This window comes from Ruditapes philippinarum, unplaced genomic scaffold (genome assembly GCF_026571515.1).
Source record: "Ruditapes philippinarum isolate M1 unplaced genomic scaffold, ASM2657151v2 ctg795_1_1_1_1, whole genome shotgun sequence".
In the NCBI taxonomy this organism is placed as follows: domain Eukaryota; kingdom Metazoa; phylum Mollusca; class Bivalvia; order Venerida; family Veneridae; genus Ruditapes; species Ruditapes philippinarum.
This window is the reverse complement of record NW_026857770.1, coordinates 833,167-860,820: the sequence shown is the minus strand read 5'-3', so window position 1 is coordinate 860,820 and position 27,654 is coordinate 833,167. Positions and strand designations below refer to the sequence as shown.

The window sequence follows — 27,654 nt, the reverse complement described above, 5'->3', positions numbered from 1 at the left end:
TTACTATGACCTATGGACTTTTGCCGCGCAAATTTATTTTTGAAGGAAAGAATGTGAGTATAATTACTAACTTTAATTGCATCATAGGTCATTTGAATATTTTACCGATAACGCACTGTGAGCATGTATTTTTCCATTCAGGCGTGATCTTTTGACTGTATATGTGAGAAGCTGTCCTCGTCCCAGGAACGATCGCATGCGGTAATAGCAAAATGCGTCTCGAGAGTCTTGTGGCGCTTGTGAGTGCCTTAAAATGACCCATGAAAATCCTACTTCTGTTTCTATAGTAATATACTTCCGTTTCTATAGAATTATCGTCTTGTTAAAAAGGTTAATTATATAAACATGCCAGCATTCAACAAACAAAATTTTTGCAAAATGTAAATGAGATTGAATGACAAGACAAAGTCTTACAAAATTCCTCTCTTAAGACGAATTATATGGTTTGTCGGAAAGTATGTAATATAATTGAAAATGTTCTAGACGAGGAAAAACGCTGTTGAGTAATACTACAGTTTTCTACGGAAAAAGTCATATAAACAAGTTAATAAAAAGGAAATGATAGGATATGTTTCCTGACAGCGTAAAGAAGTATTTGAAGGTTTCTCCAAGTTACGAAGGAATGTAACTAGGGAGTATAGACGGCGTCATCTGGACAACAATGGAAGAAGTGATGGATAGTTTCAACATCACTACAGTGACAACGAAGGGTAAGAGCAATATTTTTCTTAAAGGGTTTGTAATTCAAGCTTTATACTTGGTACGAAGACCTGTTACCACAATCTGCAGTTTCAGACTACCTCCTTGGAAGTATTTAGGCATCTGATCCTGGTCCTTCTTATAGACAGATTAAATCATACGATGCTGTACTAAATTTGGCACGTTTCATTTAAGTCAAAAAGACATAAAATGATAGGCTGGTTAAGTTTTTGGATTTTTAACCTTGCACAATGCTTATTTGCTCATGTCGACTGTAGTATAAACAAGCAGATCAGGAGGGGGCTTAGACGCGGAGAGAGGGGAGTAATATTTTATATTCATCTTAAATTTCAATATGGCCAACAAATTTGCTTCCTCCCTTTATACCAGAAATAAATATAGATCTGTGTTTATGTATATGTAACGTTAAAATGACCAAGAAGGCTCTTCATTAGGTTTAATGAACAAACGTGAATTTATAGTAATAAATACTTAAATGTGTTAGGTAACATTGAATTGTGTGTGTTTGATGTTGGCCATTCAGAATATCAGGGGCATGATATAGGTTTTTTTCTATCGACCTGTTATTTATTTAGGTCAAGGCAGAAATTTAACAATTTAAGTACAGTTTACGTTAGTTATAGACTTACCACTATATACGATTATATATGACACTATACGCTTAAGCATGTTTCATACAATATTTTTTCATTCTACCAGTAACAAATTCATTAACAAGTAGCACTTATATCAATCCTGTCTGTGATTTTTATATGTATTTGGAAAGTTTAAAGATATACTATGCTTATCCTTGAGCAAATATTTTAATCACAGAAATTTATTTAAATCTATGAAATTTTTACTGAATATGTCTAATTTGAAAAAAAAATACGGATAAACCATGTATGGGGAGCTACGTTCCCTATTTCATGTCATTTTAAGTTGGTCTTTTCTTAAAAAACTGCCGTTTTTTTTAATGCACTACATTTTCATATTGTTACCACCTATAGTGTGTAGAATTTCAAACATAACATATCTACTTTGTGTGAAGTCAAAACATGTTTATATTTATTTATTTATAGGTAAGGTAGGTAAATTGTTTATTAAAGTGACATGTGTTATTTACAATATAATCATATACAAATATTTTAATAAAGGTATTTAAAACACTCGGCCTCATAGCCTATTAGTCACTGTTGACATTTAATACAGTATCTATGTATAGTTCTCAAATATTGTGGATAATACAGTCTTAAACGCACCTTTCTGAGGTCTGGTTCTCGACTGCGGATCTTCCTCTATCGTCAGCTTGGTGCCCGCCAGATGTTTCGGCTCTTATCCAAGTACATCTGTAATGGCGGGTGGGCCCACCGTCTTACGGTGTGGAGGTTGATCGCATCCAGCTTGTCTCCTCGCGTCGTAGCCACAGCCAGCTAGACGCCCGCTCTGCAGCCTGGCTCAGCTTCTGGATTGCCCGGCGCCTGTCTCTGCCAGTGGTGCCAACAGCTGTCATCAATCTACATACAGATTGCGCACAGAACCCTCTAGCGCCTACTTCGATGGGGAATAGCCAAGTCCGCCAACCTCGGTGTCGGCACTGCTCAAGTAGTTCAGTGTACTTGGCCTTCTTCCTCTCATAGGCCTCTTCACATCTCGTCTCCCAAGGTACTGTCAACTCGATGACAACGAGCTTCTTCCCTGTCTCGGACCACAGTACAATGTCTGGTCTCAAGTTGGTCTGGACGATACCCGGGAACACAAGCTTCTTTCCTAGATCGACTGACATATTCCATCCTGTGGCGCCGTCAAGGATCGATTTCTTCTGTGAAGCTTCTGTCTTCGCAGTTTCACCCGGTCTCACAAAGTTGATGTGGCCTGCCTGTGAGTTACTTCTGCGTGGCTTCTTCTTCTCCCCTTCCAGCCAATCGGCAACCTCTCTGAGGACGTTGTCGTGTCGCCAGCGATATCTGCCCTGCGTCAGTGCTGTGGAGCAGGAAGATAAAACATGTTCCAGAGTGCCTGGTTTCTTGCACAGACTGCATGTTGGGTCTGTGATTAGTCCCCATCGACAGAGGTTAGCTGGAGATGGCAGGAGGTCATGAACTGACCTGAGGAGGAAGGATAGACGAAGTGGTTCATACTTCCAGATGTCTTCCCAGGTCAGCTTCCTTTCCATGGTTTCCCACGTTGTCCATGCACCCTGCGCACCCATCTCTACCGCTCTGGCTGTCTCTTGTTCTCCTCTTCCTTCCGTACTTCTGACTGTATCAGGGCTCGTTTCTCAGTCTGGTTGGCTTGGCTCCATAGGAGTGTTTTGGTTGCACCAATACCTTGTCGTCCGACAGCCGTTACACCGACGATGTCCTTGTGCATGAGTGAGCTCTCCACCTGGCTGACAGTCTCTGTCGCTGACCACTTTCTTCCAGTACGGGTAACGATCCCTGCTTCCCGGATCTGCTCATCCGGGGAGTCTCTTAGGGTAAGCACCAGTCTTGTCTTCGCCGTCTTGAATTCTTCTACCAGTGAAGATAGTGGGAGTTGCAGTTTGTTGGTTTTCCCATACAGTCCAACACTGGAGAAACTGGGTGGGATTCCTAGCCACTTGCGAAGATGTCGGCTGGTGATTCTCTCTAAGGCTTCTATTGTTGAGCTGGGTACCTCGTACAGCATCATTGGCCAGATCAGCCTTGGTAGTAAGGCATGCTGGTATAGCCAGGCCTTGAACTTCCCAGGTAGGTTGCTCCGGTCTATCTTCTTCAGTCCGTCTTCTACCTGGTTCTCTAGCTTCTTGACGTTGTCCTTGTCTACTAGGCTGGCATCAAACCACTTCCCAAGGCACTTGATTGGGTTCTTCGTGATGGATGGGATCTCCTCGTTCTGTACTCGGATCACGAATCTGTCTGTCGTCTTGCCTTTCTTGATAATGAGGGACCTGGACTTTGCGGCCTTGAATTTCATACGGGCCCATGACGCGACGTCTGTCAGTGCTGTCAACATCCATCTAGCCTGGACGTGTGTTGGTGTCGTCAACGTGAGGTCATCCATAAAACCTCGGCTTGATGGGAGGTAGATACCTGACTCAGTCTTTGGTCCGCGGGTCTCTCTAATGGCAGCATTGATGAGCAGATTCATCCCCATGACGAAGAGTACCACAGAAACAGTACATCCGGTGACTATACCTTTCTCCAACTTCTGCCACTTCGTCAGCTGGTCGCCAACAGAAAACCGAAGCTTGATGCCGTCAAGGTAGCTGGTGATGATTTTCTGGACATGGCTGTCGACGTGGTAGTGCTGGAGGGCTGTGTAGATCAGCTGATGGGGAATAGCTCCGTATGCGTTGGCAAGATCGAGCCAAACTACTGCCAAGTCTTTCTTCCCCGTCTTCGCCTCTTGGATTAGTTGGGTGATGGCGCTGGTGTGCTCTACACAACCGGAGAAAACCAGGTACTCCACCCTTCTGGACTGAAGTGTCGATGTACGCGTTGGTCGTCAGGAAAGAGGTAAGTCTTCTGGCCAGGATAGCGAAGAATATCTTCCCCTCGACATTTAGTAGCGAGATGGTCCGGAACTGATTGACTGTCTTGGAGTTCCTTTCCTTGGGCGTGAATATTCCCTCTGCTTCCTTCCAGGCTTCTGGTACTTCCCCTTTCCTCCAAACCACCTTGAGGAGTCTCCATAGCCTCTTCAGTAGGAGTGGGCACATCTAGTACACTTTGTACGGGATGGCGTTAGGACCAGGAGTAGAGCCCCATCGAGCCTTCTTGACGACGTCCTTCACCTCTCCCAAAGTGGGTTCAGTGGTTACCAGTGGCGTCTCTGGAGGTAAGGCAGGATCTATCCGGTCACAGTCCCCTAGGGCGTCTTCTCTGTTGACATCTGAATGCGTATCATGCAGGTACTTCTCAACCTCTTCAAGTGGGGTCTCTAATGTTCCTGAACGCTCTTTGTCAAGCAGAGTCTTCGCAAATTTGTATGGGTTGGCTGTGAACGCAGCTCTCTTTCTTGTTCGCTCCCTCGCTTTTCTCCTCGTGTTCTCAGCTCGCCGCAGAGACTTCAACTGTGTGCGCAGTGTGTCACGTAGTTGGGACAGGCCAAGGCGCTGCACTGGTGAGCTGTCTCGGTACTGCTTCTTCAGCTGTCTGATTTCTTTCCTCAGGTTCTCTATGCGGTGTTGCCTCCGGTTCGGCTTTGGAGCCTCCTTGCGTTTCTTTGTTTCTTCAATCCCAAACCTCTCCCTTGCAACAGAGTATACAAGGGTGGAAAGGGTGTGTAACTTCCGGTGTACTGGACCTTGCATGGATGATTCGAGGATGATGTCTAGGTCCTCGTCAAACTGTTTCCATGGTGCCTTCTCAGATGCCTTGGGCCACTTGATCTTGGGTGTTCTTGTGGTAGGCATTGGGCGTGGTCGGTCAGGGACGGCCTCTTGCTCCTGTGGTTGGCTGCTAGTGTCCTGCGAGTAATTCTGTAGCTCTAGGAGGGGGTCGTCTTCATCCATCATTGGATCCTGGGTGGCATCGTGCGCTGTCTCTTGAGCGGAGAGTTCATCAGTACTGTGGGTAGTCTCCTGACTGGAGTACTCCCGCGTCTCACTAGCCATACTGGCTATGCGCTGCTCAAGTGGCCTCACGCGCTGGCAACCAGACTTCCCCTGGTGAATGCGTAACCCTCGTTGGTTTTTGCAGACTTTGCCACAAGGGCAAATTACTGTCCCTGGTGCTGAGTTCGTAGTCGATTGGGCAGGCCGTGTCGATTCCATAAAATCCGTCCATGTGAGTCTTTCATCCCCCCCCTCTCGGAAGACTCTGGGGGTGTCTTTCATTAGTGGAGTCTGTAGCTTGTCTGTGGGTGTCTTCTCACGAAGACTGCACGTCGGGATGCTACCCGTAGTGCCCCGGTTCCAGTCTGTTCCTGTACAAGTTCAATTTCAAATATATGGACGATGTACATAGAATAGTATATTTTCACTTTCATAATTATCAAGTAAATTAAGCAATTAGATATATGAGTAATTGATGGAATTAAATATATAGAGGATATTTGTTTGTTTGTGTGTAAGATGAAATTTTATTTCATCGAGTGGGCTTTAAAAACAGTTTTCTCACGAGTGGCGAAGCCACGAGTGAGAATACTGTTTTTAAAGTTCACGAGATGAAATAAAATTACATCTTACACAACAAACAGACAAATTTTCTTTTTATTTTATGCTTAAAAACAAGTTAAAACGAAATTTCCATAATTTTAACGTTAATATTAAAACTGTTTCCCCCATTGAGACCCCCATTTATTCGGAATTTCTCATTAAAAAAAAGAAGTCTTGAGCTGAAAAATAAGTCCGCCAATCAACATTAAATGACGGTGATATTTATTAATTTTATTAAAAAAATATGAATGATCGCTTGTTTTGATAATAAAAACAAACAATTCTTGTAGGAGAAAAAGTCCAACCATCCATCCATATTTCTGTTACTTAGTGCGAATTTATATTAGACCTGGCTTTGTAAATTGTAAGCGGCAGCCATTTTTTAAAGTTGTGTATTTCATTGGAGGAAAATAATTGTGTAAGATTCAGAGGGATATATTTTGGATTTGTTATTCATACACATTTTTAAAAGAAAGAAAACTTATTTGAGGATTGTAACAGACAAAAAATAAGTGTTGACAGATGTGAAAACATTCAGAAAAGGAGCTAGGAAAATGGAAAACTTGGAAACCTGCTCAAGAACGCTGGGTTGATTTAACTTATTCTTCGAGTTATGGCTGTCAATGCTTTCAATTTTTCATAAAGCATACGGCAGTTATTGCTCGTAGGATACTTTAATATGCCCAAATGTCATCAAGAGCAGTTTTGCATGGGGAAGGAATGTATTTTTGAGACTGTCAAAATGAAACAAAAAAACGAAATTTGCCTTTATTTGGTGATTGGAATTTCATGAATTTGAATGAATAGAAGTAAGTTTTCTTCTTTTTATTACTTTTGACATTTAAGTTATTAATCAATTTCAGTTTTGCTTTTTCTTTAAACAGCCTGACATTGTCAGAATTGTCAGCAAAGATAAAATTGAGGTACCACATGGGGAAAATCTTAAAAAAGTAGTTTCGTCATTGAAAAGAGTGAAATTATATTTTGATAATTTTCACTGTGAAATTACCAAATATAATTTTCACGGATAAATCAGTAATCCACTGAAAAGCATAAAATAAAAGTGAGTATATAAGGCTTCGTCTAAACATAAAAGCTTTCACAATATATTTTGCTGTTTTTCTAGCATTTTCATTTACTAAAAAGGTCAGTCTATCTTCTTTATTTTTATTAATATAGGATGGATCTGACAATAAATCTTCGAACACTTGCTGTCTTATATTATCATATTTTGTGCATTCTACGAGAAAATGAGTTTCATTTTCTATTTGTTCTTGGTCACAGAATGTACATAATCTCTGGTTTACATTTTCACCAATAAAACGTCCTGTTTCTACTCTTAAGGGTAAAATCCCACACCGAAACTGTGCTAACATCGAGCGTTCATTCTTCTCTAAATTTATTTACTTGTATTTTATATTTAAAAAGAGAGACTATGTAGCAATTATCAATATTTTCAAACATCAAATTTGAGCATAGTATATCTTTAATGAGTTGTTATATATACATTAATTATCACATGATACATTGTATAAAATTTATGTTAATAATGCATCATATATAGGATAGGGCTATTTGAATAATTTATTTGACTATGTATTCCCCTCATATGCTTGCTGTGGTTATGAAACATTGCTTCAGCCAAGCAAGTCAAATAGTATATATGATTATAACAGTAATATATTAGACGAAGGCTATACTTGTGAACCTCAATATTAATCCTCTTATATTATTATTAATTGAAGTATTTGTTTTGCAAGAGTTTATTGTTTGCAAGTGTAAGTTGCTAAAATGATGTTTCTTAACGCGACATCAACTGAATTACCTTCACTGTACATGTTTATTGTTTTCTTGAATAGAAGCATAAACATGTATTTGCATGGTTACATGCATTGGTTGGAACCCTTCCATACATTATACATTTGTATATTGATATCTTAATGTTAAACTAGTGGTAAAGTGTCCACGCAGATTGCAAGAGGTCAGCAGTTCGATTTCTGGGGTGTCGTACTTTACAAGTCTCGCAAACCAGTAACAGCGTCTCCCTCGTTTGGCATTCAGCTGGATGACTGGAAATTTTTTGAAGGGTATAAACAAGCCCGTTCTTTGCCATATTTATCACTTTTCATCGTTCAAATGCTGGGGTATTGAATCACTTTGAATATCGCCCCAGTTAACAAATTCCTACCATTCAAATACAGTTTTGTACTATCCTTTAGTCCGAGACCAATATCTCGGAAGTGTGACAAATATATACATGTATGTACATCGATTTACCTGTCTATCCAGCCGCTACACAGTCACGCGTGCAAGACTCAACACTCCGACCAGACTTTACTGCTGGCAGTTTGATTTAAGTATTTTGATAATGAAATTCCTCATATTACGGATAGTAAAAAACGAGTTTTATACACCTAAATATAATACAAACACTATTTGGAGTAACCCTTTTATTAACAAACAAAGACAAGTATCAGATAACAGTAACATCAAGTTGATTAATTTGGTTATCACTACAAGAACATTATAATCAGAAAATTTATTTGAAAAAAAAAAACCCAACAAACATTTAAAATATACAAATATGGGTCTGTCTTTGTTTGATCGATTTAAACTATTGTCCAGCAACGTTTGTTCGAAATAATTCCGCTCTCCCTCTCATCTTTGAGTATAAAGAATCATGTAAACACAGGCAAGTAAAGAGTGCAAGATGCATTCTTAAAAAAGTAAAAAACAACAACAATTACACGATAGTCATAATAAAAACACAACATATAGGTTATAGAATATGCGTATACTGTTTTCACGAATTCATAGCACTATCTCGGTATTTGCAGACTGATATTTAACCTTTGATCTCTAAGAACGCATATAACCAGTCCATGGTTTACAGAACGAACTCGTCCGGCTCCTCCTTTTCCGGTTTCTTGATTTCTTCGACTGGTTTGATATTACTGAAGTCGCAGACGTCATACAGTCCTGGTTTCGCCGGAAGCGGGTCTGTTGAGTAATACAGAGCGGGCTTTGCATTCTTTTCTTCGTTGGGTGTTTCTAGTTCGTTGTTGAACTGGTACCATTTTCCAGCTTGGTTCTTTCTGGTTTTGTATAAGGCACATCCAGCTACAAGTGCCGCCGTGAATGCAAATATTGCGCCAATCAGAGAAGCGATTACAGAATATGGAGCATGGACTTTGATCATAGATTTCTGGTGAGCTCTGTGTACACTGTAGTGTCCAAGCCGGGCAACAGGCACGATGGCAATGAACGCTGTTAATAATGAACAACAAAAAATAAATCGTTGGTTTACACATTTTGTATAAAAGCAAAATTATGACCAGTTGACAAAAAGGAACGCTGTCATGAAAATAAAATATAAAATAAAAAGATATTCTGAACGAACACTAAAAAGGTGTCGGATCGTAGGCCTGAAATGTATGCAATGTTAAAAAACTTTAGACACTTAAAAATGCTTGGACTGCCTAAGATCTTGAGTTACGTGGTATATATTAGTTGTAAGTTCAATATAGATTAAACATTTCTTTTTTTCACGAAATTTAAGTTTACTGACGGCGTAACGTGACTCTGTCGTAACTGAATGGAAAAGATAAAGACAGGTTTGCTGTAAATCCTCCATATACGATAATAATTTCTGTTATTTATTATTTTCTCTCGGGATTTGAATCTCACAATTTAATCAGTAATATTAAACTGTTGAAGTTACATTGTACGAGAAATAGTCAGATTACAATGTAATATGTCTTCTTTTTGTTAATTTTCCTATCTTTTCGTTACTTTGAAGCAGTCATCGATTTTCCCGGAAAGAACATTGAGCGAGACAAAGTCAGCGTTAAAACTTTGAAATAAGATACATTATCTATGTCATATGACAGAAATCAACACTCCATTGCTTAGAATCTGTAAGATATTTTATTACTCTCCTCAGATTGCGTCACGTGACCATCATATGATATCAAGTCACGTGTCAGGCAATAATACAACTTGATAATATTCATAAATTAAACATTTTACTGGTTTTAACTATTATATTTTAATCAATATTCATTTAAGAAATGATTATGTCATTCTCATCATAACACTTTCATTATAACTATTAAATTGAACGTATTTCTATTGCGTTAATAGCAATATTTAAGGAAAAACTGTATTGATCTGAAACATTTTTATCATTGTTATTGTTATACGTTTAAAGGATCTAAACGTATAAGATATTAATAAGAAATATATGTTTTTTTCCTCTCAAACGAACAGTCAATTAAATACCATTTTACTCAACTTATTTTTATTATATAATTATATCTTGTGGAAGAGCACTAATTAAAGTGTGCTGTTGTTTAAAAAGTGCCTGCAGTAGGCACAATTAGCCTTATACGATTGAGCCCTTAATTTTCATAACTATTTTTTCTACGATTGTAAGAAAACTTCAATAGCAACTTCTCGTCCCTTTCCGTTAAACTTCGGATAATGAATAATAGCCGAGATGTTTTGATTGGAACAACTTATGATATCGTGAAAATAACTTCTGTTTTGTTACAACCATGTTATGCATTTTAATTACATAACGACCTGCATATGACACTTGCAGTTCTCGAGCCTACAAATATACATGTATTACCATTTCTCATACTTTTTGACAAGTTTGTAAGTGCATTTTTAACGAATTCCACTAAATATTAAAATGAATTGAAGATGCTCTTTCCGCCTATAAAGCTTAGACTAAGTGTATTAATTTAACGGCTGTTGACTTAAATATGATAACAGTAAATAAAGCTGGTGCCTTAATTAAATCTGTTGTTGGATTGTTGTTATATTATTTTTTCTGTTCTAAATTAGATTGTTATTTAGTATTTATAAATGTACATGTGAAATTAAGTTGTTAGAAACGTCACAACCAATCAATAAACATAATTATCATCAAGATTAATTAGTACCGCTATATATGTGTCGTTTTTATTCAGTTTCATAACAAAATAATGTATATGTACCCTTATTTTTCAGGAAGTGTACGTTGGCTTTATCTTTTAATCAATGTTTCTATGGATATAACTTCTGTATTTTTTATTCTTAGGAATCGTTCCCATAGTAACCAATATAATGAATTCTGAACGTTTATTAGAATCAGTTTATGATCACATATATCCGCATTTATTTGTATCAATTTAAGCTCGTTTTGTAGCGATTTATTTTGTAATTTGCTGGCTTAATTCGACGTTGCGGCTAATTTTGATATTAAAGCTAGCTTATTTGCTAATTAAGATTAGTTTCGTATTGCAATCTAACTGCATCAATTAGGAACTGATTTTAGTATGATCACAAAATTCTAAATACTACATCACTGACTTACCCATTGCACATAGTTTCAGACAAAACATTCTTTTCATAGCTACAGACGGTGAAAATGGCATGGCGGAAATGATGCTTTAAGAAAATGTTGTAGTATATGGTAGATAACGCAACATATATTAGTCCGTGATTGATCATGTACATGTATATGTATATGTAATTGAACATGTACTGTGCATGTAATTTATCATGTGTATGTACTGTACATGTAATTTATCATGTGTATGAACTGTACATGTAATTTATCATATATGTAATGGATAATGTATGTGTACAGATAATTGGTCACCCATGTGTACATGTAATTGATCTTGTGTGTAAATGTAATTTAATATGTGTATACACATGTAATTCATCGTGTATGTACACATGTAATTTTTCGTGTATTTACACATGTAATTTCTCATGTATGTACACATGTAATTTCTCATGTATGTACACATGTAATTTCTTGTGTTCATAGTAACATAGTAATCGATCATGTATGTGTACTTGTAATTTATCATATCGTAAACATGTAATTCAAATTACTTAATCTCACATTAAAGCAATATTAACGTACAGGTAAACATACATTTTCTTATATTTACCTTATTCTATTATTAGAATGAAAACAAGGATATTACCTGTTTATAACAGTAAATATATACATGTACGTACATAATCTTTTTGTTACACAATGTAAAACATTTTTCCTTTGCCAAATACAAAAGAAATATATAAACATATTTTATTTCAAAGTCTCTTTGTTAAAATAAATATTTTATGGAAGCTTGCCAAGCAACTGATCTATAACATTTTAAGTTACAATAAACTTTATAAGTGTCGGTATGAAATAAGATAGCTCTCGCGCAACCAAAGTAATTGCTATTTTAAGAACTTTATAAATGCACTTCTCAAAAGTCACACATGCAAAACATGCACTTAGTCTTAGTCATCAATATAATATCGGAAACCTATTTAAAAAAAGTAGGGATTTTTGTCCGCCTGCATTAACCAAGTTTTGCAAAAACACCCCCAAATAAATAAATAAATGGATAAATAAATAAATAAAAAAATGAAATAAAAAATAAAATAAAATAGTTGAAGGTATTCATCTACAATGAAGCTGTTGAAAATGATGTTAATATTTTTGCAAGTTTAAAGCGCGTTTACTCCTCTTTGGTCCAGTTATATTCAGACAAAGGTTTCATTTTATTCACATAGTTTTAGATAGTAGTTTAGAAAATAGCAAACAAAAATTTGGAGAGACCTCACTGCCAGTGAAATAAAACAGGATAAACAACACAACTCGAAATCTTTATAGTCTTAAATTGTTTAAATCACATTTCAAACATTATTATTATCTAAAGATGAATTGTAGAAAATTTACCTATACTATAATATAATATTATGTCTGTCTTCTTTGTTGATTAAGATTTACTGAATGTTGTAATCTTTATAATTGCTTGAATATGTCCGTTGTTATGTTTATGTTTTATTGAACGCCTTGTTAAAAATAAGATTTTGCATTATAAGTGTTGTATCTAATGCTTTGATGGTCTTAATAAGTTACCTTCGTTAAATAAAGAATTTATTCTAATTTGAGCCGCGTCACGACAAAACCAACATAGTGGGTTTGCGACCAACATTGATCCAGACCAGCCTGCGCATCCGCGCAGTCTGATCAGGATCCATGCTGTTCGCTTACCATTCCTATAACAAGTATAGAAACTGATAGCGAACAGCATGGATCCTGATCAGACTGCGCGGATGCACAGGCTGGTCTGGATCCATGCTGGTCGCAAACGCACTATGTTGGTTTTGTCATGACGCGGCTCAAATAATAATCAAAAGCTCACCTGCTAGAAGCATGAAGATAACGCAAGCAAGCCGGGCACATCTACATCCGTTTGCGTTCTTGAACCCAACGACGGCAGAGATCAAACCAAGAACCATGAAGGCCAACACCAGGCAACTCTCAATTTGGTGCTCCTTGAGACTTGCCATACCAAAACCTGTAATTATTGATCGGACGTTAAGACAATAAAATTCATTTACTAACAAACGAAATGATGATGGTCATAAAAAGGGGTGGGGGTGCGGAAACCACACGCAGACCACAGTTTGTTACTATATATTATGCTCCGGACAAGGAAAAATAACATAGGGCAATAACTCTGTAATTAGTCATGATTGAGTTATGGTTCTTAACATTATCAAATTCATGTTTTCCCTTCTAAAGAAGGAAAAAGGCATAATGCGCCTTTAAACGTAGAATCATACAAGTGAATATTACTCTACATGAAACTAGAAAGAATTCTGATTTTTTTCCCTATCCATGTTTCTTTAATTACACATATATACATATCTCTTTATAACTAACATGTTATCTGATATAATTTAAAGGTATCTAATGCTCCAAAGCTATTTCACTGTGACACAGTACAGCGAAATGTCATTCATTCATGTTATACAAGTGTAGAAATTATATGAATATTTTCAAAAGATTTAAAGCACACGCTGTTATATAATGTTGATTTAATTTATTTTCGAACATTTGATTAAGAAGTGGTAACTGCCAAAAATTAGACTAAAACATTCTATACAGTAAGGTTCTTAAATGTTATGATTTAAGCATATAATTCGGTTTTAATTCAGGGTTTTAAACGCTGTATAATAGCGAACCATACGAACTTAAATTTTAAAGGCCCATTATGCCAAAGTATGCTTTATTTTTCATTTCTTAAAAGCTTTTTTTTTATTTTTGGAGTGATATTTCAATAAATATTCATTTCAGAAATGACTATGTCATTCTCATAACACGGTCATTTTAACTTTTGAATCAAGCGCATCTTAGCAATATTGAGGCCCATTTTGCACAATAAATGCTTTAATTTCTATTTTCCTAAATCTTTTTTTTCATGTCACGCTACAGTTTCCAAAAAAGTTACTCAATGGCCAATTACTTGAACCATCTTTTGTTTCTGTTACTATTTTGGCAATAAGAATTTAAGTGATTTAGTATTTTGTCTGAAAGTCAAAATACTACATTGTTTACATTTTTGCTGCTTTTATTACAAATATATTGTCACAATCAACACTACTTTTGCCAGGTAATAAACATATTACATGCCATTATTTTAACATTATTAAACTCATGTTTGTTCTTTTAAAGACAAAATCATTTCTGAGGCACAATGTGCCTTTAAACAATGTCAGATGTGTTTATAAACATAAGCATAGCATTAAGCCCCTTCACATTTTAAATGGATCCGTGGACAAGATCATTCATCATTTTCAGTGAAAATTTCAAAATACATGTATGTACTGACTGAATAAGCGACCAGTGCAGACCGTGATTAGATGACACGGACCTGTCGGCCGATCTTGGTTTGCACTGGTCGCATGGGTAGTTTCTGTAGCCGCAAGTAGGCCAAGGGTTAGTAAGTAACTTACTCTTGTAACTCAGACGTTCACCGTGACGTGGTACGTACATAAAGTCTTCGTACATGCTAGCATAAGACAAGGCACATTTGGTTGACATCTTTTTACAATGATGACGTTCTAGAAAAAAGAAACGGTGACATCATAAATAATAATATTTGCTTTAAAGAAATAAATTTCATTTAGAAAAAAACGTATTTAATAGCTATTATGCCCTTAAAATATATTCACTACTTTAAGTAACTTAATTTAATTTAAAGAATACATGTACATGCATATCATAATATCATATATAACATATATCACTTTGAGAAAAGTCAAATTATTTATTTCTCTTTAATCAGTTTAATTTGCGTAATAATTTCGCCATATTTTGGATATTTAACAGCCATTTGAAGGCATTTTAATATCAAAATAAGTGTTATGAAAATATTATATATAATAAATTTTATAGTTTAATAAAGTTTGTTTTTCAGCGACAATGATTTTAAATAGTACACGTCATAGTTTATTATTTTTCGGCACTTTCAAAAATGAAAAAGGAGGATCATGTAAGTGTACCAACATTGAAATACAAAGAAGAAAAACAGGAACGATGTTCAATTCAGTTCACAAATGGAATATATCTTAAAATATTAAGACTCAACAAAACTCAGTTCAATCGCGAAAATAAATAACTATGTTAAAAGATTTCATGTTTTTTACTTTTTCTGTCGTCGTCTTCACTAGACGATTCTCTAGACGATTCAGCCATGTCGTCCTTGTCGTCCGAGTCACTATCACCATCCATGCGACGCTTATGAATACACATTACTGAGTACCAAAGACCGTAACTTGTTCGAACATCGAAAGATTCAATTTCCGCCTGAAATAACGTTTTGTTAACTTGATACAAGTTTGCATGAGGTCAATTTGAAGCAAATTGCAATCCTCATAAGAATTTAAGTCTTTCTTTTTTTATATTAAAATAGTTTTCAGAAATTTAATGTGATCCCTCAATCTTCACCAGCCCCCAACCAATTTCCTTCCATGTTTTTAAAGGTTCGCCAGTTTCAGGCTTATATCTCTTTGGTCTTGCTCATAAAATACTTATATAGTTATGAGTGCCTATTTTTCAAGACGTTGAATTTAATTAATGCATGTGTTAATTTTACTGAACTTACGGAAAAATTAAAAAAAAAATTTATAGCTGACAAATTTTAGAATGTTTAGAGGAAACAGCGAAGACTTACCGCTGTTTTCATCATCCAAGATCCCACTTCGGAATTCTCTTTCCTCATATCCTCATTCATTTCACTAGGTGGCATTCTTGTAGATCCATGATGGGGTCTATTATGGCCGCCGTGATGTGGTCCATGATGGCCGCCATGATGTGGTCCATGATGGCTACGGGAGTCCCCTTCTTCGGAACTGTCGGTATCATCGTCGTGGGATCTTTTCTTCCTGAACATAGCTCTCGGCTCATCATCTTCTGGCTGAGGTGCGGGAAGTCCGCCGTCGTCAATAGGCTTTCCTTCCATTGGGAATAAGGAATCATCTCCGACGGACCGCCTCAAGATTATCCATCCCGGCGCCACAAACCCGACGATGTGGAAAAATAAAGCAAATAAGCACAGCACAAGAATCGCACACAGATACGGCCGTTTCTCACACGCCATCTTGTTTACTTTATTAAAGCGAAAACTTTCTTCTGTAATGAATTTTGTTGTTGTCTCACCGCTGCCTGATCGATTACTACCTATAACATCACAATTTCTAAAAGGTACGTAAATGGAAAATCAATTTGTTCACGCGGCGGTTATTGCAACTCTCTAGAACGGTGAACTACTGTTACAAAAATACTCGTACATTATTCAAATATGAACAGGACCGAATAAGGTACGTTATCCCAACACTACATCATTGTGATGACTTTATTTTGGCGTCAAAAAAGCAGGAAAATTGTCTAACTCAGACGTGCGAGAACGTAGCGTAACATAACTGTCTAAGCAAGGCAAGTACATAATTATATATCTATATTTTTACCGACTCTGGACGCCTTTCTTGTTTTTGTTTTTTAAAACTGACGTATTAACATTATTTTTACACAATGTTAATATGTAGTTAATAAAAAAAATGACAATAATTTATTGATCCCTTAAAATATGAATAAACATATTTCTGCTCATTCTGCTCTCTTAACTACTCGACCGGGTGGTTGCTGACTCCAAACCTCTTGCGGTCGTTTCCCGACGCTTAAACTTCATTTCTCATAAAAAGGTGTAGTTATCTATATGTATATGTACTCGAATTTGCAGCACATGTTACAGTCTCTGTCATCGTTCAAAGACATTTTTCACTGATTATTTTTGCATTTACAGCGTCTTGCCGAAAACTGTTTAAGTGTCACCGCACACTGCCCATAATTTGCCAACGTACACATTCCAATAGAGTGTATATAACGAATCGTGATAAGACCATCTATTTTTAGATAATCTACCCGTATTCAGCTTAACTGGACCAAAACGAAAATACATTAACAAAGAAGAATCGTGACTGTAGTCAGGAAAAAAAAATAATAGTAAGGATATCATTTGACAGCTTCATAATATATAAGGTTGAAAAAATGTCACGTTTTAAGCACTTTAGTATTAATTTCATTGCGAAATCATTGTTGCATTTCTTGCAACTGTTTATAATTTGATGTGTATGGTTTATTGCGAGCACAAGCAGCATGGTTACTTCCGGCCATAGCGTGATTTATTGCTAATTTGCATCATTTCTTGAGATGCATTTACCCATAGTTATAACTGACCTACTTGTAGATTTCCATGACAAGTTGGAAGAAAATGCGCGCGATCTTTATGACAAAATGTCTCTTATTTATGTGTTTAATTTCTTCGGACGATAAAATTTAGCGATGATTGCAATCAAAATATTCTTCTGCTTCAATATATTGTTCAAAAGTGCAATCTATTCAGTATTCAAAATAACTTTCCATTTTAAGGGACGTAATAGATTTGAATAAAAACAGGATCTCAAGTCCTAGCTCAGATTCTTCTTCACGTGAAAGAACAAAGGGAGAGCTAGGTATGGCGGCACAAACGTGACATGTGCGTTTTTTTATTCATCTCGTGCGCATGAGATGTCGTGGCCACGAGTTACTAAGTCGTGGCCACGAGATAGCTAAGTCGTGGCCACGAGATACCATGGATGTCTTGGCCACGAGTTACTAAGTCGTGGCCACGAGATAGCTAAGTCGTGGCTACGAGATACTACGTCGTGGCCACAAGTTTCTAAGTCGTGGGAACGAGATAACTGAGTCGTGCACACGAGATAATTAACAAATCAGAAAACACTATATATTTCATAATTTTTTTTTAACTTCACAACTTACTTTTACATGCAACATTGATCTTTGAAAATACCGAAGATATTCTCTTTGAACTTGTCTTTAGAATCATATTAAAAAGTCACCTTCCAAGGCCCATCAGACAATGGTTTTGACTACAGCCCTTTGTTGGAACAATTTTGTGACCGAATTGGTCAGTTTGTACGTACTACGGCCTGTTAACCTTGTTTATACGATAACATGAGAAGGAATAAGTCCTGGTTTATTTTATTTGGAAGGGACATTGCCCATGGACAGTAGATAGCCTATAAGGATGTTTGAGGTCAAGGGTCAAGGTAACCATGACACTTCATGTAAAATCCTTGTCTGATGAATAATTTAGAAGGGATAAGCCATGGTTTATATAACCCAGAAAGATCATTGCACCTGATCAGTAGATGACATCTAATAATTTCGAGGTCATTGGGTCAAAAATCAGGGTCACAGTGACGCTAAATGTAAAATTATTGACCAGTCAATAAGTTGTATAAATGGCACTTTTACAGGCTGGTGAAGCAGGGCTAGTTAATTAGGGAAATTCATATAAATGGTGTAATCTGATTGGTTATTTATCTCGTGGCCACGACTTAGTAACTCGTGGCCACGAAATAGTATCTCGTGGCCACGACATAGTATCTCACGAAATAGTATCTCGTGGCCACGACTTAGTAACTCGTGGCCACGACATAGTATCTCGTGCGCACGAGATAAATAAAAACACACACATATCACCTTTGTGCCACCGTAGCTAGGTGTGAAGGAGTGAAATTATTGGTATTCTTTATTAAGAGATTCGTAACTACACGTTGGATACAATGTTTCAGGGGAAACAACATTGATATAGGTTTGCATTGTAAAGATATATATATAGAGATAGTCCCTTGTATGTTACTTCCCTTTAATAAATTCAAACCTGCTTACTCCTGCACAATATGAACCATACAAATGTTCAAATTTAAAGAAAATAAGACTGATTTTTTTATGTGCGCTGCAGACACACGCACGAAACAGCCTCTTTCTTTCCCATGTATATATATATATATATAAGTTAGGTAGAAACCTGAAATTCTCGAATCAAAAGTTTGTAAACAGTCGAGGATTGGTTTCAGATACTAGTAATGAATAAGGGCATGCATGGTGATAAAACATGCAGGTAACTCTCTGCAAAAACAGGGAGGATGACACAATAAACTTCCGTCCAAGACAGATCATATTACCTGAAAACATGATGAGGTAAATTGACGGTATACATTGTATTGTATAAGGTATACATTAATTTCACCTGGCAAAGCTTATATAAGTCTTTCATTTTTTAAACTTCCTTTATGATACATTGAAGTTCAAGAATGCTGAACCCTGAAAGTTATCACCAATGGTGACTTTCATTTTCCGCCACACTAGTTAATACAGTCAATACAGATGTGTTGAGTTGGTGGCATAGCGCAAACTTCACCCAGCTTGTACTACACCAAATCTACTGATCTCATAAAGTTTACTGTTTGTATCAAACATTTAATGGTATGTAAAGGTTAAAGAATCAGCAAGGTCAAAGGGTTGTCTAGCTTTCTATAGCTTTTTAACAAAAGAAATGTAAAACTTATTGACCAGTCACCGTGAAAAACAACAATGACTTCCCAAATGCAATTTTGAAGATAGAATAACATCAGTCAGGTAGCAAAAGTTACATATTTAAGACGCTGTCTAGAGTCTCAAATTCACTATAAATTGTTCACCGCTGTGTCAAGTCAGGTTTTGTATCCAAAGACCTGAAACTGATACGCAAGATTAAATTTATTTTTATGTCAAATGCATGTATTTCATTCTTTGTGAAACATTTAAATTTCGTTTAGCCAATCTGCCCCGGTATTTGGAAACAAAAACAGCAATGGAGAGAGGACGGACATTTTATGTTGCGTTGGTCGGTGGAATTATTGCATTAGTGCTGTTATTGGTTTCAGTAAACCTTCCGGCACAACTTGTGATCGAGTCTAAACCTTACACTCTCGTTGTCTTGAAAAGTGGCAAGCTGGATGGTTGGACTGCTAAGGAACTCGGACTGTCGTCTGCTGAATTCGAGCTCGTGAAAAATAATTACGCGCAGTTTCTTAGCAGACACCAAACATCAGACTACAGTGATTCTAGTGATTCTAGTGAGGAGGACGATAATGACGGTAAGTATGCATCATCATTATCATCATCATAATAATAATAATAATAATAATAATAATAATAATAATAATAATAATAATAATAATAATAATAATAATATTAATAATGATAATAATAATAATAATAATTATAATTATAATAATCATTATAATCATCATTATAATTATCATTGCCAACAGCAACAACAACAACAACACATCATCATTAATAACAACAGCAGCAGCAGCAGCAGCAGCGGCAGCAGCAACAACAACAACAACATCACCATCATCATCATCATCAACATCATCATCAACAACAACAACACAACAACATTATCATCATATTTATCAACAACATCATCATCATCATCATTTTTATCAACAACAACAACAACAAAATAATATAATCATTTCATTAATTATTATATAATTTTATTAACTCTATTATTATCATTGTTGTTGTTTTTACTATTGCTGTCATTATTATCAGTTATTCTTCTACTTCATTCTTCATCATCTTCTTCGTTATCGTGTCTTGTACGACTATGAAAATACACATTTTTTCCAGGTACCATAATTTTAATATAAACTCAGAGCAGAGTCAACGTATAAGATCTTAAAACTTTTATTATCTTTCATCTGGTCAATAGCCGTCGGTCATTTTATACAGCATTGATAAAAAGTTAAAAACTTGCTATTTTTGTTGTTAGAAATACTTTCTATCTGAATACAATATAAACCTGAATTCAACGTATTGGATTTTTAAGCTGTAACCATTTATCAAACATACAGTTATTTTTTTTAATTATTATTATTATTATTATAAATTTATTGGCGACTACAATTTTTTATCAATTGCTTACAATTAAAATAATAGAAATAGATATCATTATACTGCGTATTACTACTTCAATTTTGCTTTCTGCTTTTTGTAGAGTATTCACGTACCTGGCTAAATCTAAAGCAGTTTTATTCAATATTACAATTGGTTTTGCACATTAAAGAATGCAGTCAATAACTTCCAGCCTTTGTACCGATAAAAATCATTATTGGATCCAATACCAATTTGACCTCATTTTTTTCATCTGTGCTAATCCAAAAAATCGGTATCAAATCACCATTGAACTCCGTCAAGTCTCGTTTTCATTTTCAGACAATTTTCATATCAAACTCTTATTGTACCCGAAATAATAAAGTTCTGCCAAAATGTCAAACATTTAGCGGCATTATACATAACTGAGTACAATACTGATTCTATTGGCCTCATACAAAGCTGAAAACCCATGTCATCATTAGACTTAGTGGGTCCGTCGTCCGATATAGGTTTTGACAGCTGTGTTCTCTTCCAACAGAAAACAATATTGTACTCAGCATTGAATAATTACCTCAAAGTATTTTAGAACAGCTTTAAAATGAATTCAGAAACTGAGGTGAACGAGACACCAGGTCCTGGCGGATGCACTTTGTTTCACACGCTCTATGATGGTTTGAAAGATTGATTTCATTTTTGTTTGTGTGTATAACTTAAATTTCAATTTCTTTATTATACTAAGCTACGTTGCAATACTTCTTAAGACCTCCTATTGTTTTATGAACTAGTTTTTTTTTATACTGCAAAGGACCGTTTTGTTTATTTTCTTTCATTTTCACATGCTGGCATCTCCAACGTTTCAACCTTTTGTTTAAATACTACAGCAGGTATTATACCTATCTTTCATTTGAAATGTAGTCTAATCCCTGCTGGAGACGACATAGATTTCATTGCAAATAAAGATGAAACTATTTTGCGAGAGTTCATGTGACCTTAGGCCTAAATTTAAGACGAGTTTCTTTACGGTCTAACAAATTCTTGTTCATTTAATTTTCATCTGGTTTCGCGTTGTCTGTATTGCATTTCAATGTCGCTTCAAGTGACGAAAAATATTCATTTAATATAAATCCAACAGGATTTATGTAACGTAATGGTATATACAAGTTTATCCACCGGATTTATCACCGGTTCCAGCCGGTGTAGCGGACAATAAAAACGTCTTCAGCAATTAAAACTGCGTTACCTTGTTTTGAACATTTCTTATAACTATGGTGGCTGATTTGGAACGCCTTTGTGTGTCGTGTTGGCGCTAGCGACAGCAGAACAAAGCGCCAAACGGTGCGTTGTCGGACTTTCATCTTGTCCTGTCGCTAACGATGTACGCCAAACGGCGCGTTGTGTTGTCGCGATGTCACATTGTCGCTCTATTCAATTCGAAGGATTGGCTTATAAGCCAAGCGACAGTGCGACATCGCGCTGCACGACAACGCGCCGTTTGGTGTGCTGCGCTAAAGAAAAGACTACAGCGCGACAACGCGCCGTTTGGCGCTTTGTCCTGTTGTCGCTAGCGACAAGACGAACAGGCGATAACGATATAGGTACCACATCAGCCACCATATAAACTGTCAATTTTATCTTTATTATACTGTATACTGATATGAACTCTATATAATGCAATATACAGAGGACATCATCATCATCATCATCATCATCATCATCATATTCTTCTCCATTTCCACCCTTACCATTATTATATTGTATTTACACAATAACTTACGTCAAATACTTAATATATATAGAGAGAGATTTAATAATAATAATAATAATAATAATAATAATAATAATAATAATAATAATAATAATAATAATAATAATAATAATAATGATAACAATAATACGTATAGATTTTGAAAAAAGAAAGTTTACTTTTCATAAAGAGCCTCTCATAAGCGTAGATTGTGTTATATTAGACAAAATTTGCTCATTTTAAAATACAGGAACTTTTGTACATGTGATAAGCGGGAAAGATGGCGCTAACGTGACTTACAGTACTGATGAAACAGTGCACAAAGAGAATGCCGTTGCTGAAGGTACTCTTAATAAGAATCATGATAATAATGACAATATCAAGAGAAAACGTGCAGATGATGCAGAAGAAAAAGAAGACGATGACGAAAAAGATGGTTACTTGTTTTTGCTCTCGTTTTTCTGTGTGTGTGTGGGGGGGAGTAGGAGTGGGGGGTTGTTAGGGCGTTGGTACGACTGAAGTCATTAAATTCATACAGTTTATTGATTCTGCAATCTAGCCACAGCCCATCAGTAACTACATTGTATGTCATATTGCCTTTCAAAACTGTACTTTCCATTTTCAACAATGTTAAGTCACAGAAACACAAAATTTAAAATTGTTGCCATGGGCTACTTATGCATAAAACCTAGGATAAAAGTAGAAATGGTGACCATTATTTGTTAATAAACCGGAACCCCACCCCCTAGCACAATCACCCAGTTTAAATTTAAAAGTGTTAAGTCCTATTTCTATAAACTTCAATAAACCGATATTTTTTTCTCTTTAATTCCTGCAATGTCTCAGCCGAATGCAAATTTAAAACTTCTATCTGTAGACAAATTATTTACACATGTATTGTTTTCATTATAAAAATAGTAATTATTCTGATAAACTTGTTTGTTATATAAATTCAGGTGACGAGGAAGAGGAAGGACAAATGACCGCCAAAAATACTATGGATGAAAGTAGTTCCTCATCTAGCGACTCTGACAGTGAAGGAGATTCGGAATCGAGTGATTCGGATGAAATGACGCTCGAACAAAGACTTCAGGTATAATACGTGGAAGTCAGTTATTATAAACGAACCATGTTTCAAATAAAACAATTAATAAATTTATTGATCTATCTGTCAAAAACAATTTCAGCGTCATTTACCTTTCAAGGACGCCGCCATTTTGAACAAAAATATCTCAGATACATTAAAGTCTCAAAACAGTTTGTAAAATAATAAAAGCACAAATGAAAAACTGACATTGACATTTTAATAATTTTCTAGCATTTTTTGTGGGACGTGTCTTAGTCTTCCCTGTATCAGAAAAAAAGTGCTTTTTGAAAATATTAGTGATTTCTTTCCGATATGCACGCACTGGCCGTCGTTACAGACATGGTACGCATGTATGTTACGATAACCCAGTTTGCTTTGCGCAAGTTCAAGCGCCACATTGTTACGCTGAAAATGAGATACTGGTTAGTGACATTCTTATCTTGGCAGGTTCTTAGTGTCTTTATTTTCTCAAGAAAGATAAATGAGCCGCGTAACGACAAAACCAACATAGTGGGTTTGCGACCAGCATGGATCCAGACCAGCCTGCGCATCCGCGCAGTCTGATCAGGATCCATGCTGTTCGCTTACAAACCCTATAACAAGTAGAGAAACTGATAGCGAACAGCATGGATCCTGATCAGACTGCGCGGATGCGCAGGCTGGTCTGGATCCATGCTGGTCGCAAACCCATTATGTTGGTTTTGTCGTGACGCGGCTCAAATGTTCATCATGAAATTTAAGCTTGAATAAAGACTTTTTTCCAAATGCCTAAATCCCTTTGGATGGTGTGCATGTATCATTATTTTTTATTATTGAAAGGACCAGCCCATTACACAGAATATCCGGCTCGGGCTCTTTCATGGAACAGTGTGCTCAGTGATGAAGAACGCGAGGGAGAGGTGTAAATCTGTGTCGGTGAACGAAGCTATATATGCCATGAATCACGATGTTTCTTTTATATCAAGTGGTAATATTTTATTTATAAAAAAAAATGAAAATTTGTAAGCATACGGTATACGGAATCTTGGAACTGTCGGATTATTGGCGAATTAGAGTTAACCGTAGAAAAAGATGGCATGAGAGCTACCACAGAACTGAACTCGTAAAATAAACTTTACATGATTTACAGAGTCCACCTTTCCGGCTTCCTTTCTTTCAGTATTGATACTAAGAGCCGGTGCTTAAAATGAATACGAGGCACTATCTTTTTAAATTGGACAACCTTTGCATCATCCTTCGGGTTTGCAAAACCCTTTTGAATGGTGCAGCTTTATTTGTATCTTTATTTTGAAGTCTTGCTCAGGGTAGAAATGATTAAACTGACCACCCAAGTGAAAATGGTCAGTGAACAGGTAAAACTGAAAATAACTTGACATTTTGTCATAATTGTGTTCAATTTTATATTTTGCTATAAAAAAAATAATGCCCAAGGTAAAGTTCAGAAAGTATCTGTTATGCAGAGTGGGTCTTTCTGTTTGTATTTTAGGTAGATTTTATATTGTATCATACACGATTTCCATTATCAATTACTTTTCAATCACAATTGTTTCAAATGTATTACTATTTCAACTTTACTTGACAGCAAAAAATGAACATGTCACTTTAATACTATTGTTCTAAGGAGATAGCTCTACAGGAGTTTAACGAATCAGAATCATTGTAATAAAGGCGAAAAAGGCTTTACAGGAGTTTAACGAATCAGAATCATTGTAATAAAGGAGCAAAGGCTCTTCAGGAGTTTGACGAATCAGAATCATTGTAATAAAGGCGCAAAGGCTCTACAGGAGTTTAACGAATCAGAATCATTGTAATAGAGGCGCAAAGGCTCTACAGGAGTTTAACGAATCAGAATCATTGAAATAAATAAAGGCAAAGGCTTTATTTTGTACAACGATTTCAATGCCTCGAAAATACAGGGTACAAATTACAAATTAATAAAAGATGTTGTATTTCAGATATCAATATGCCGATGTGGAATAACTTGAGGGTGGAGTCATTGTTTTCTGTGGTCACTTGCATATTTGGATTGCTTTGCTTGATTGCTTCATTGAAACCATGTTGTCATAACAAACGTCTACCAGTCTACCTCGGATCCGTCTCGTTCTTCGCTTCAGGTAAGTATATATCATAATATATAATTAAACACAAAACTCTTCTTGAAAATAGAAAGAACAAAAGGGTGTTTTAATATTTACATGTATAAAATAGATTCTTTTTTTTTTCAAATGAATAGTATAGCTGCAATGAACAGGTAATCTATTTAAAATCTCTTTCTAGGCGATGACAAAAAATACTTATAATGAAATTTATTAACCCCCCCCCCCCCCCCCCAAAAAAAAAAAAAAAAAAAAAAAAAAAAAAAAAAAAAAAAAACCCCAAAAACCCAGAAAAAACAAAAACAACAACAACAAAAAAAAACAACAAACAACAACAACAACAACAAAAAAACAACAACAAACACCAAAAACAGGGTACTTTTCATTTTAAAATCACCACCAAGTATTCAGTGATATCAACACAGTTACTAAATTCATTGGGATTTAGTTGCGTTTGCCCATAAGTACATCTTTTGACATATCTTCTAAAATAGATCTGATAATACTGTAACTTTTGATCTCAGACAGTATATATGTCTTGAAATGCTATGACGAGGTTTGACAGCGGAATGCACTTTAAAGATTATTTTTAATACATGTATTACCTTCGGACATTGAAGTTGTTGAAAGATGGTTGTATTAGTGAGCTAGCTATTTTATTTCTTTCTTAAAAGTTAAAATTGTCACTTTTCACGATATTATTGTCAAGTCGTATTTGGAACCAGTTTCACCAAGGAGTATTTGTCTTTTGCTAGAACAACTTTAACTATAGACGAGTGCGTAATGTGTGTTATTTGTTACACTTGAGATACCAGCAGTTGCAGTTTTTGTTCAGCACAGTTATTTCCACCCACACCTCTCCCTTGTACATTATTATAGAACGTAATAGAATTAATACTAACTCAGCATCTTCGTTTTTATGTGCCATATATTTAGTTATACTATTAATTTTGATTAAATTTGTACTAAATGAGTGTTTTATATTTTAGGTGCTCTCATCTTCATACCTATTGTCCGTATTCTTCTGGTTCGTTCCGACCTTGAACAAAACATCGATTCCGACTACAACGTAACAATAAAACTGATGACGTCATGGTCACTTGTTGCTTCCGGCGTTGGTGCCCCCTTTGCTTTGATGGCGTCGTTTGCGCTTATTGCTACAAAATGGTTTCGGGCGACGAAGCACTGGTACCAGCATTTAACAATGAATTCAGATAATCATGGATTAGTACAGAATGGCACGGCTGTTGAGATAAAGATGACCCCTTTGGAGAGGAATTGATTAGACAATTAACCAAACAGCTACCTCGGAGAAAACCTTTTTAATATGTTTCTATGGTTACATTGCGAAAGAAACTATTAAATCCGTTTAAGTAGCTAGTAAATAAAACTCGTGTAATACATTTTGTATATTAACCTTGTTGTACAATTTTTGTTTATGCCATCGACGCATCCAATCAGCTGTTTCAATGTGCATTATGTGAAATTGATATTTTCCTCCGATTTCTTCGTCGATTTTATTCAGGACTTCTTCACATTGGAAAAGAAAACAATAAGAATGTTCAATCTGAGTATAAATTTTTAGTAAGGCAACGTCAGTGTTATGATTACAATGTGTAATACTATATAGAACTTGCTTAGGTTGCCATTAATGAAGTTGTATAACTAATAGATCTATTTGAAATGCTTTGATAAAACAATGAAATTACAATAATTTTGTATATATCAAGTGTTGAAATAAATAGTGTATATTTTATCTTTTTA

General features: G+C 35.8%; 2 protein-coding genes across 4 annotated transcripts; one reads left to right on the top strand and one right to left on the bottom strand.

Annotated features, from left to right (window-relative positions):
- Positions 1 to 8,277: 8,277 nt before the first annotated feature.
- Positions 8,278 to 16,409, bottom strand: LOC132750940 (uncharacterized). Its single transcript, XM_060741032.1, has 5 exons — positions 15,862 to 16,409; positions 15,335 to 15,494; positions 14,642 to 14,749; positions 13,045 to 13,200; positions 8,278 to 9,109 (listed from the first exon to the last, which is right to left on the bottom strand). The coding sequence occupies exons 1-5, from the start codon at positions 16,285 to 16,287 to the stop codon at positions 8,730 to 8,732; spliced, it is 1,230 nt and encodes a 409-aa protein (XP_060597015.1). The 5' UTR covers positions 16,288 to 16,409; the 3' UTR covers positions 8,278 to 8,729.
- A 3,313-nt stretch (positions 16,410 to 19,722) lies between these two features.
- Positions 19,723 to 27,654, top strand: LOC132750941 (uncharacterized). Of its 3 annotated transcripts, none has more exons than XM_060741034.1 (6): positions 19,723 to 20,170; positions 22,958 to 23,050; positions 23,664 to 23,800; positions 24,614 to 24,761; positions 25,750 to 25,908; positions 26,880 to 27,654. In XM_060741034.1, exons 1-6 carry the CDS (start codon positions 19,810 to 19,812, stop codon positions 27,170 to 27,172), a joined length of 1,191 nt encoding a protein of 396 aa, XP_060597017.1. In that variant the 5' UTR covers positions 19,723 to 19,809; the 3' UTR covers positions 27,173 to 27,654. The 3 variants fall into 3 exon arrangements, with proteins under 3 accessions (XP_060597017.1, XP_060597016.1, XP_060597018.1); XM_060741033.1 differs by having other exon boundaries at positions 19,724 to 20,170; positions 22,958 to 23,143; XM_060741035.1 differs by lacking the exon at positions 22,958 to 23,050 and having other exon boundaries at positions 19,724 to 20,170.